Below are 12,276 nucleotides of genomic sequence, written 5' to 3'. Positions count from 1 at the left end.
GTTTTTGAACTGCAGACACCAGGGCCGAATGTACTAAGTAATGTCCATGGGGAAGGCTAAACCTTTCCTGCAGAATTTGATAGGGCAGTAAAAGTCCATCCTCGTACAGGTGACCCAGTACGTGCGGTCCTAGCATTTCCCATTTCGCTATCAATGACCTATCTGCCCATGTGGTAGGGCTGTACACATGCCCAGGGGTATCTCCGGGGCATATGGGCGAATTATCTTAACTCTGCGGTGGTACCTGTTCCAGCACAGCCTCAGCGTTCGTTCTTCATTATTCAGGGATCCCATGTGTAGTTTTTGCTGGAGCACTATAAATGACAGCACGTGTCGTGGTATCCAGTTCTCCCCCGAATCTTCAGGACCCCTGAATTCTAGGGTTATCGCCTGAGTAAACCCCTGAAATTGTGCGGCCAGGTGGTATGATTCAAAATCCGGCACCGCAAGACCCCCCTCTGCTCTCGGGCGTATCAGTGTGTCTAATCCGTCTTCCGCTTCCCCAGATAAAGCCCCCAATTAACGACCAGAGCTGGCGAAAGGTAGCAGCTGGTATCCACACTGGTAACGTCCGAAAATAATATAGCAGGCGGGGAAGAGCCACCATCTTTAATAGGGCCACCAGCCCAGCCACTGACAATGGCAGGGTCCCCCAAAATTGTATGCTGCTCTTTAGCCCACGTATTACTCTGCCTATATTACCATCTAGGAGGTCCCCCTGGTCATGATAGATGTGTGTCCCAAGATACAATAGACAACGGGGTTCCCACCTTATGTCTTGTACATGGGCGGGGTTCTCGCCCAACGGAACTAGTGGGAATATACAAGTCTTTGCCGAGTTGTCGTATAGCCCGGAGACCCCTCCAAAATCATGGAGCAATGTACGTGACCCGCCTAACGCTTCTTCTGTATTGGCCAAGAACATTAACAAATCGTCGGCATATAAAGATATGTACTGCATATGCCCACGCAGGATTAGGTTGGCTTCACACTGATCAAATGTCCCAATAATGCTGCCCCTTTTATGACTACTTCTAGTGGACTGTCAGTAGTATGCTTTGTTTGCAGGTCCTGGCTCGTAAAACATATGGGACTTGAAGGAGTTCCTTTGTGAAAGGCTGGAGTTGCTCATTTATGGAGTACCCATCATTGGAGCTCAGTTGCGCACATCGTGAGCCTCAATGTTACAACTAGCATGGTTTAGTTGATTAGGCACCTGAACTACTAGTCACGTAGTTGTGGGATACACCCACAGGCAAAGTGGACCTACTTCCAGCTTACAAATAATTTAATTTTTCTTTAAGACTGACTAAAGAAGAAACATGTTTTGTTAGAACTGCTTGCTTTGGGCAATGCCATACTCATCAGAACTTTCACAAAGATATACTCTTTTGAGATGAATACATAAAATGGCATTTTAAGATCTGTGGCAACATAGTGGGTGGCTAAATCCTGCCTATTGCTTCGACCCTTGTGATCCTCAGACATTCAGTCTCCCCTTGTCAACGTCCAAGAAGAATAAGTTCCTGGTAATATTAAAGCAAATATTAATAATACTATCCCGCCTGCTGTGGTTTATTCATTAATTTTCTCTCAATATATATGTATAGGGTACTTCCATATCACAAATCTAGCCAAAAAGCAGTGGTGCACTCTACAAGGTCAAAGACAAGTACAAAGTCAACAAGTAAGAGGAGAGGAAGCGAGGTTGAGTCCTCCCACAGTACTCGTGCATGAATTTAGAGCGCAGATTATAAATAAATGGCTGGTGGAGGGCATGTTACTGATGTTAATGGAGCACATGTTAAAGGAGACAAGTGTCTTCTTTCTTGGTGATCATCTTGCTATTCATTCCTTAACAAGACCTTGATGAACAGGGGTCATCCTCCAATGTCTGGCATTGAGACCTTGATCTACATACCTATTTTAGCACTTCCATTTCAACTTTCATAGATAACCCACATACAGTAGGCCCGGGAGGACTGGGACACCTTTCTCTACCAGTACCTTGAACAAGTCCTTTGCTCACTGCTTGCAGTGTAAGGACATTGAATACTTATTGACTACTTCATGACGTATTTTTCCTAGCTTTGGTTGCTGAATGAAATGAAACACTTTGACTGGCACTCTCACTCCTACTTCTCCCAATCAATCTTCTGCCCTTTTGAAAATGACAAATGAATGCCTTGTTGGGGGGCAGGGTGGGGTAGATGAAGGCAGTCACAAAATGGAAGCTTACGGAGTTCCGGGGGAGGGGTAGCATGCATGACTAAGCATTTGACAGGTGCTGAATACAGTAATAGTTGAATATTTGGTATCGAAGAAGTAGGCAATTCCCAATAGGTAGATGTCAGTGGAGGGATTCAGGTGAGATCCCAACTTGGTGAGCTTCAAAGATTCTCGCTAATTCCTCTTGGTAGTTTTCTGCAGGTGCCATTTACTGGCAGCTGCAGGATGCAGACACCACATGCAATGCATGTGTGCTACAAGAAAGTACAGAGGGTTAAGTAGACCGCCTCTCCTCCATCCTCTTCCTTCTTCCAGTCCCGGTCGATAGCAGGAAGGGCCCGGGCTCCCGTGAGCCAATCACAATGCTGCAATGCAGCATTGTGATTGGTCTGAGCACTGTGGATCGGACTGGGAGGCTCCGCATATTCCTCATCAGGCTGTGTAATGCAGCCTGGTGGGGAACATGCAAAGTGTGCATGACTGTTTGTCTGGCCCAAGAGGGCTGGTCAAACATTCATGTGCACTTAGGGAGTGAAAACCACTCCTCCCCCTACTCTTGCGAACTCGCCCTGCCACTGACTGCAATAGGAAAAATAAAATGATAATAACGATATGTTATTATCATTTTATTTTTAAGCAGTGGGGTGATGCTCCTCCACCTTAGCGGGAAAACTACAACGTCCTGGGGGTGGGCTTCCAGGGACACAGTCTGTGAGTCGGCCCCGGGGAACAGGGACCATGAGGCCATAAGAGACTCAGGGTGGGGAGCCGCGTGGCCCCCCCTCCTTTTCAAATTTTGTTTGGCCACATGGGATGAGGTCTCCGGGGCCATTTAAGGCATGATGAAGGGGGTCACGGGGACCCCTCCCTTCATTTAAATATCAGACCAAAGAAATGGGGTTCCAGGGCCTCTCAGAGGCTTGAGGAAGGTGCCATGTGCCCCTCCGCTTAAATATAGATGTGCAGCCTCCCCCCAGGCCGTTGCCCACCCTGGAGGGTATTTTTCACACAGGAGTCCACAATTTGTTTTCAATCTTACTGCAGATTTGCAGATTCTTGACTAATTTGCTGCAACTTTTAAAATGTTTGGCCCGACCAGGACTAGGGGTCTAGGTATCCCTACCCTGCCGCCTTAGATCTGTTGGGCCCATGGATTGACCATTAATTGCTTACTAACTACTGAATAAATCTGCACCAGATCACACAAAACACTCCTTCCGGTCCAAGATCTACTCTTTTGCCAAATTTGGTGCAAATCCATTCAGCAGTTTGGCCTGTAGCTGTGTCTAAAGTTTCTACAGAAACGTCACTTGAGAACGCTCTTGGGACCCTCCCCCCCCCTTCCTTTCTCCGCCCCTATGTAAACACAATCCTAACTATAACTACCCAGTTGCGACCACGACTGGGTGATATATATTCAGCTAGTAAATGGCTACCGAAATGAACCTTTGAATTGTTGCACTTTTAATCATTGTATTTTGTTTCATAACAATTTTTGTAAGGGTATCAATTTCAATTTGCATTCTATTGTCTAAATGTTGCTACTCTTTTTTTACCTTTTTAATAGAGGAAAAGATAAAACAAGCCCCTGGTACGCACAACAGCATATAAATTTAACTTCACGCAACGACCCTACACAGCTTCTGCAACCAAATGTGTGTGTTGGAAAGAGCTGAAATGTTTTTAAATCTCAAAGGATCCTCGCAATAAAAGTACAACTGTAACACCCTGGACTTCAATTCGCACAAGGTGATCAGCCGTCACCTAGCCATTCTCAGGGTCGGCGGGTGTCCACAGAGGAGAAAACTGACTGAATCTCACCCATCTCATGTCATTGTCTAAATTCCAAGCAATTTTGAAAGTACAGATTTGGGGAAATTGAGACACTTTTCTTCTAAGGAAAAGAAATGCCAATGTTTCTCTGTTAATATGTGTGCATGAAGGTTACAGTTCCGTCCATCCTCTGAGTCACAAACACAGCAAGGTAAAACCGACCATGCAGAGTTTCACTGAAGAAACCAAATGGTCACCAGGACCCGAAGGACTTATTTACTTTAACTTATGGCATTTGCACCACCATTACTGGTCAACAGAGTCTCTAGGTGCATACATACGAGACTTATCCACACAGCCATCTCAGACAATTAGTATATAGTGACATTTTTAGTTGCTTCCTGAATTTGAATAGATTTGTCTCAACTCAAAAATACAGAGGGAGTGAGCACCAGAAAATGCTGGACCCCCCCCCCATTATTATATTTCAGGGGCGCAGTCATTAACACACTAATTCACTAGGTGAGATAATACTAACAGTATAGGTTTGCACATCACAAACTGAATGACTACTTGGTACTTGAAAAACGTTGCACTGTTCAGCTGCAGGGTACTTGATATACATCCAGTATTGTCCAACTCCATGGTACTCCTTTTATCAAATAAAAAATGACGGAAAGCTGAGCCTCTCCTGCTGGGATTGGAAACCTTGACCCCGAAGGTATTTTTGTAGCAAGCGCTCAACATCCCAAGCTATTTCTTTTCTAACAGTGTTACAGTAGAATTGAAAAATTCTAGAAAGCTTATTAATGCTGATGGAGCCCCATTTAAGAAGCTTTGATTCTTTTTTAATTGAATCACAGATATAGTCCAAGCCCTGGAGTAGAAATCTCTGAAAATGTCTGTCTCCTTGGCTTCAGAAACCATGTTTGCACAAACCAAAGAGCACAGCCAGCTTCAGTGTACTGCATCTTTGTGGAGAAGTTGAATCAACGTTTTCCTGGTTCTGCATAGGATATACCACAAGAAAGCATGGGCGGGTACGCTTCAACAACTGCAGAGATTAAAAAAGACATTCGCCCTGCCCTTTTTTCAATGGTTAGAGTCATCACGGCAAGTAGCATGCCTGCGAGCCATGACATTGATGGAAGCGGCCCTGTCAAACTGGCTTGGGACCCTTCACCATGGCAACAAGACACACGCTCAGAGCACAGAACAACAGAACAAAGCCTGGAATAATCTGCCTCATACTGTTACAGATGGTCGCCTCTTTTGGTTACCTCCGAGGCTTATGAATGGACTATAATGGTTCTTCAAATTATTTTGACAAATGCCCACTGCAATGAATTAACTCCACCTCAACTATAGCAATAGAAAGCACAGAAACCGGTATCCATCATGGAAAATAACACACTTTCACCGTGATCTATGATGGAAACATAGAACTGTTTGAAAGCCACTCCCGGCTACCTGAAAGTGGCGTGATGCAATAACAATGATTGCGCTATAAAAATGGAAGATGACAATAACAATAAGCACTGGTAAAGCCAATAGGTCAACCCGCTGCGCTATTAGGGTGTCATTATGCGTGTGTGCCTACAAAATAGCCCATGTGCCACTTTTTTATTTGCCGATCTGGGGTGAATCAGTAAATTTAAAACTAGTACAAAAGTGCTTTTTATTTAAGGCATAGGGACCAGCAGCAATTTTCGGCAAAGGGGAGTGTGTGGTGGAGAGCAAAAGCGGCGCACGAGGGAGAGCAACAAGGGGTGACGGCACAGAGGTACATAACATAAGCAAGCACAGAGTGAAGGGGAGGCAATTCATTTGGTGGGGGAAAGGCACACAAGAGAAATACTGCAACACAAGGGAAATAGCAAGACAGAGTATGGGAGGGTGGGTATTTGGTGGAAAGGGAGAAGCACAGGAGAGAGTGCTGGAAAACACATACACTCTCATGGACTGCTGATGCATAAAGAAAAAAATAGTTCCCTAAAATGGAGTAGTAGAAGGACATAAGACCGCTAATCAGAGAGATGGTAAAAAGATTATGCTCCAGTGAGGTGACAACATAGGATTGGCAAGCTGGCACAAGGAAAGTCATTGAATAAGCAGGCAAGCACATGAAAGTGACAAAGTCATCCAATGGTATGCAATGGGCGGCCTGTAAGCCCCACTAAGTTCTTAGTAAGCTCCTAAACTGTCTTTGGCAACCAGACAGCGTAAGCCATCTGGAAGGCCCGACCTAAAATTAACAAGGCTACAGTATTGTATGAGTGACTGCATGAACAGATCAACAAAACTGCCCTCCAACACTAAATGCAGGCCGGAAAATAAAAACCCAAGGAAAACTAAACAAGGCCACAAGTTGGAGTCATTTCTGTCCTGATGTGCAGCTTCAGCACTTTCTGTATATGATATTTAAATGCTCATGACTATATAAATGGATCAACTGATGGGTGCATAGTGGCCGGTGGGTGTCTATAAATACCCAGGATCTTTATTTACTCAGGATTTATGCAATAAGCCAGCGTGTCAACAAACTGATCCTCTAGTCCAGCGGTTCTTAACCTGTGGTCCATGGACCCCTAGAGTTCCACAATGCCTATTCAGGGGGTCTGCCACTGTTTAGAAAAGTAAATAGTATTAGCAAATTAATAAAGTACATAAACACTAAAAAAGAAATTGAAAGTTTTAAAATGCTCTGTAAATGAGAAAGAATTTGAAATTGGAAGCTAAAAATTAAGTTGTTATCCTTTTCTTGATTCGTTGGAGCAGTGCACGTGCTGTACACAGACTCTAGTGTGGATGATTGGAGGCTTCAAATGAAGCAGTCGTATGCGCTCACAATAAGAGAGCATGCATTAGGAGCAAAAAGACAAAATATTATGCTAGAATCTAGAATAGTGCTTTTCCCTTTTCAAGAAATAAAACTACATTTTGAAAGTTTCCATTGAATTACAATTTTGATTTTCCCAATTTTATTTTGTAAATTAAATACAATATTTCATCATTTGTGTATTTGTTTCATGTATACGTGTTTCTGTATTTTTGTGTATTAGTTTGAGGGTAAATTTGTAGAAACAGCTTGGGTGTGGGTCCCTGACTTTCAGTAGTGATTCAGTGGGTGTCCACAGACATCAAAATGTTAAGAACCACTGCTCTAGTCCAGGGATTGCAAGTTGAGCACTATCATACACAGCTTTTGATTTTGGCCAGCCTGAAATGTAGTATTTGTGGACTGTTGGATAACAGTTTTGGGAGGCCAGAGTTTTTTACATAGCAGAAGTCCAGGTGCCCCATTGCCTAGGAAGGGCAAAATGGATTTCCATATCATGAACAACCCTAGGTTGACTCCGTTGACCACTGTCCTAATTAGAATGCGTAGGGTAGATGAATGTATAGGATGACAGTCAGATAACTTGGCTTTTTCTGGTGTTGCTTGGGTATCCAGGGCTGGTAAACCAACCCTAAGTTTCCAACTCTTGAGCTGCTCAAACAAAACATTTCCTGCTGCAATCTGCAGACCGGTTGCGCGAGGTCCTTCACAGTCTTTGTTTGGGTTCAGCACATGGGCTTGATCCTCCTGTCTGTCAGCATTTGTGGAATGCTCTGTTTTGATAGAACAGATCCCACATTGTGTCAAGTGCTCTTTGATACTGGGACATAATGTGTGCCAGTGAAAGGGGGTCCCTACATACACTGCTGATTTTAGTTGCTTGCTCCTGTCACACTCTCTAAATTACTTTGCGCACAGCAAACAAAATACACCCTTAAAATGTGAAATGCATGAAATGTCAACTTTTATGCTTTACATTTTTTCAACTACAAGGTTAGGGTGGAAGCTAAAACAGAAAATGTAACAACTTTGTACATTTGCTATTAATATGCATTTAGTAGCTGCCATTATTTCACCCCTTAGATTGTTGAAGATTTAAATTATAATTCCTTTAGAGAAGCCCATGTGCAAAGGGTTCTATTGAGAAAATACACCATCATCTGATTTCTGGCACTGCTTTACTCTACTCTGTCTATTTTAGTCACTTTAGGAGATCATTAACACAGTATTAAGCCAGGTCCCTTAGGCTTTTATTACATCATTTGTGAATATACTCACATTCCCAAGGTCGTGACTTTAAAGGGTGAGTGGAGTGTACAGTATCCCAAGGAATTAAAAGGCAAATTCAGAATGACCATTACCTACCAATATTCTACCCAACCTCACAGAAAACACTGCATCACAAACAGAATTTGTGTTTATTGACTGCGGTCGGGCAAAGTAATTAACTACCAGCTTTCATCAACAGGGCGCCATAGATTCTCAGCATAAGTCCACAACTCGGGGACAACGTCCTTGCAACCACTTAAATCGCATGTTATAAGTTCCCATAATGCGCGACGGTCCTATAACATGTTTTTAGGAAGGTGATTAGAGGTTGTAATATTCAAAAATAAAAAATCAAACATTGGACTTGTGGAGCAATTACCATAGTGTGTGACATATGGTGGCAGTTTGAAGTCACTGTGGTTTTGAGCAAAGACCTTGGACAAGCACTTGACAGTAATCTGAGAAAAGGAATGACAGTTCAAGTGAAAGGGGCAGATCAAACCAGACACGCTATCTTTCATGAAGGCCTCAGACAAGGCCTACAAGTGGTGGGTGGTAAGACAGAGCCACATACAATAGGTGGCCTCCAAATCTTAAATTCAGGCTTCAAAGAAGAGAAAATGAAAGATTTTGGTAAGATTGTTGATTGCATAAGTTCGCCCTACTAACACAGGAAGAAGGGAGTTTTCAATTCCTTTCAAGCTGTTTTCACTCAAACTTGGCCCAGTTGCAGACATGAAAATGGTATGAAATAACCTGTATCAAGTGCTTTGATTTACAAAGCACAACCTGATATGCGCAGGGATTTTAATTTTCTATAAGCTATTCACAGAACATGGTCAATTCTAAAAAACTTTTTTTTTTTTTTTTAAAACAATTATTGTATATACATACACTTTCCTTCTTATGCTGGTTTCCTTTATTCATTTGCAGAATATCTTCCATTAATTGATTCATTATTTGCGATTTATTTTAAAATATAGAATTGGCTCATTCGTCTTCATGTTGTAGCAGACAGAACTGGATGCCACGTGTTTCGTGGATCCAGTTTGCCAGCATTGGTTTAGAGGATGCACCAATATCAGCTTGCCTTCATGTGAACGTAAAGTGATGCCTAGAAGTGGGAATCCTTTGGCTCCACCCCCTGCACAGAAACAGGCAATCATCAGGGACTCTGTGCAGAGAATGTCCGTGTTCCACTTATTTCCACATTCGGGAACATAAATTAGATTGCACGCATCCCCCTCTTTTCACCGGGCGCAATCATGTCTCTTATGACCCTCCTCCTCTGCTGACCATTTCACCTTGACTGGAGGCAGAGCCCGGTGCTCCATGCTGTTCAAGGGAGGACCAATATTGATTTCCATTAAGTTAGGAATGCAATGACTTACAAAATAGGGTATTTTCCAAATGGCCTGAAAAATAATGGAGCTCTAATGACCGGCTCTAAACACATACCTCAGAACGCTGCACCCAAAAGAGAGAAACTGAATAAAGCTAAGGTTCTTCTGCCCGTTTTTAAATTCTAAAGTCATTTTTGCTTTGAAAAGCTAAAAAAAAAATAGAGATCTGGAAAAAAGCACTAAAAACGACCAATGCCAACATGCAAAATGGTGCTGGCGACGCATCGCTCACATTCCAGGGCGTTTTCTAAGAGAAAGAGGTTGGATGTGTTTCATGTAGGCCCCCGCAAATAACAACACAATGTATATCCTATAGATCCATGTGGCAGCATCCACTCCATGGTTTTGATCTAGCCTGGTCAATAAGCATTTTGAACGAACACACAAACAAAGAAAGCTGAGATGGGACAACCAGAGGCCGATATGTCTGGCAGGCCGCAGACACAAATGTCACACGATATGGGACTTAACCAGCCTCAACATCCAAATACTGGCTTCCCACTGCTTTTAATGAGCAGGGTAGAAAAACAACATAAATGTTTTAAATAAATTAAAAATCGGACAAACGTATTGGAAATAATAAAACGCACAGCATATGTCTGCTGGTGCATTGTATTATCTATAGCTGCATATACTCTGAGGTCGCTTTTATGCTGCATGGCTTCCCTGCAGAAAAGATGAAATATGCACCATGCCGCTCCTCCTGTTCTACAATCCGAGATACCCATATGTTGAGGGAAACTGCATTTAATTTGGTGAACCCATGCATCACTGCCCAGAACAAATTAAGATTGCATGTCCCTGGGGGAATCTCACACAAAGCTTTATAACCAGATTGCCGCGCTCAGTCCTTGGGCTTTTGGTCAATTTATATTAATTGCAACTGATGAGAGACAAAGCACTCTGGGGTCTTTTTCAGCACTGGAAAAAGGAAGTAAACATTAAAGGCACCTCTATAGCACAAAAAAGGGGAGCCTTTGTTGTGAAACCTTTGTGGCTCATGATATCAGATAAATGACTTATCTTCGTGCATGTGTTTGTTGTTAAAAAGAAACACACACAGGCACACATTAGGCAAGCACACACACAGGCACACATTAGGCAAGCACACACACAGGCACACATAAGGCAAGCACTCAGTCCTGGGGTCAGACTCGCACAGAATCATGACGTTGACACCACTGCTTGGTGTTGCTGGTGGCAACCTCATGGGTTTGTGACGATGTGTGTGTTTCTGTGAAAGAATAGGTGTGTGAGTGTATGTAAATATGCGTGCACCTGGATGTGGGTGTGTGTATGCAAAAGAACGTGTGAGCATGCGAGTTATTTAGATAGAAATATCCTGGCCTTCATTTAATAACGACCCGCATCCCTCGATGGGTGTGTGGGTCGCTGTATGCATTTTCATTTCTCATGCCAAATTCTAGACCATAACACTGCGCATAACATCTTAAAAACTGCAGTCGTGCGTTTGCAGACACACTGAAACACTACGCAGTGCTGTCGTAACACACTGGGGTTTACAAAAATACCAACCGCATTATTAGCCGAGCCCACACACAGACTTTCCTATACATCCCCATACCGTACAGTGGAAAATAACCCGAATACGAGTCAAACCTCGATTACATTAGCATTCAAATCCGAGTGGCTGCAACCCTGCAAAGCCCACAGCAAGCAGGGGGCAGGGGAAGCCTCGTGGAAACAGGACTGACATGTGTAAAATGGGCATGCACCCTTTGCACCACCACTGCAGTGCACTGAACACATGACCAGACAGGCAGCACACAACTGGAACGCAATACATTGCAATGGAAGTCAGGCTGACAATCACTTATCGGGAGGCAAGGGAAACCCACAACAAAGGGGCATCTGTCACGGTTATTATGTACATTGCAGCCCTGGATACCTTTTTCTTCCGATCTCTGGAGCGCTTTCTGTGTTTTTTTTTCTCTTTCAGCTCTTCCTCCGCGGTAATCTCCAAATCCTTGACTTTCTTCAGCTGAGACGCCGCGTGAGCCATAACGCCTTCAAGTTTGGGGGGGAGCAGGAGAGAATGTCCCCTTGAAAAGGTGGGGATCCCGGAGCAGCCTCACGCAGCCAGCAGTTCCAGATGGAGGGCGGGTTGGGCCAAAAACCAGGAAGACATTGGAAGGCGAGCCAGTGAAGGGCAGCTATTAAGACCGGCAGGAGCTGTCCTCGGGTCTCCGCTCACACCTCTGGGCACCTGACGCCGCGTGTGTCCTCTGTGCAGCCATTGTGTACGTGAATGATATGACAGAGGCAGCTGGGGCCGCCGGGGCGCTGCATCCTTTTGCCACCAGCTGGGAGCGCCTATGTGCTGGCAGGGAAGGGGGGACGGCACGAGAGGATGCTCTGATGCAGGCGCGTGTACTGAGCGGCAGCACGCGCGGACGCAGCAGCCTCACCACTTCAAAAGGACATCCGGAAAAGGGGTGTTCTTCCACTCAAAGAGCTCTGCCGGGCGCCCGCACTCGTGCCTCCTCACCCCTGCAACATGGCGCAGCGTTGACTTTAAGGGAACTGCTGATCGAGGCATGAAAATGAAATAAAATATAATGTTAACATGCACACATTGGCTACATTATGCAGGGGCACACAATGCTTGTATTGCCATATCCCAACAGAGGGGCCTTTATGCAGCACGTTTAGCTCCACTGCATCTCGTGGGAGACGGCTCCAGAAGGCACCATTATGTTTCTTTAAGAAAATGTATTTATTATGATATCACGCAAACTGAAA

At 44.1% G+C, this 12,276-nt stretch overlaps 1 protein-coding gene across 28 annotated transcripts in view; it reads right to left on the bottom strand.

The window, feature by feature from the left end:
- Window positions 1-12,276, bottom strand: part of ANK3 (ankyrin 3) — a 1,906,984-nt gene that overhangs the window by 1,063,532 nt on the left and 831,176 nt on the right. For 4 of the 28 annotated variants that reach the window (XM_085608805.1, XM_085608811.1, XM_085608832.1 and 1 more), the window contains exon 1: window positions 11,423-11,659. The exons of 22 other annotated variants lie outside the window; for them this stretch is intronic. In XM_085608805.1, the coding sequence (XP_085464931.1) occupies window positions 11,423-11,536 (114 nt within the window). In that variant the 5' untranslated portion in view covers window positions 11,537-11,659. Of the gene's footprint in view, window positions 1-11,422; window positions 11,820-12,276 lie in introns of those variants that run through there. 2 more of the 28 variants (XM_085608823.1, XM_085608827.1) reach the window with 2 other exon arrangements.

This window comes from Triturus cristatus, chromosome 1_2 (assembly GCF_964204655.1).
Source record: "Triturus cristatus chromosome 1_2, aTriCri1.1, whole genome shotgun sequence".
Taxonomy (NCBI): domain Eukaryota; kingdom Metazoa; phylum Chordata; class Amphibia; order Caudata; family Salamandridae; genus Triturus; species Triturus cristatus.
The sequence above is the reverse complement of the archived record's forward strand: the minus strand, read 5'-3'. Positions and strand labels throughout refer to the sequence as shown.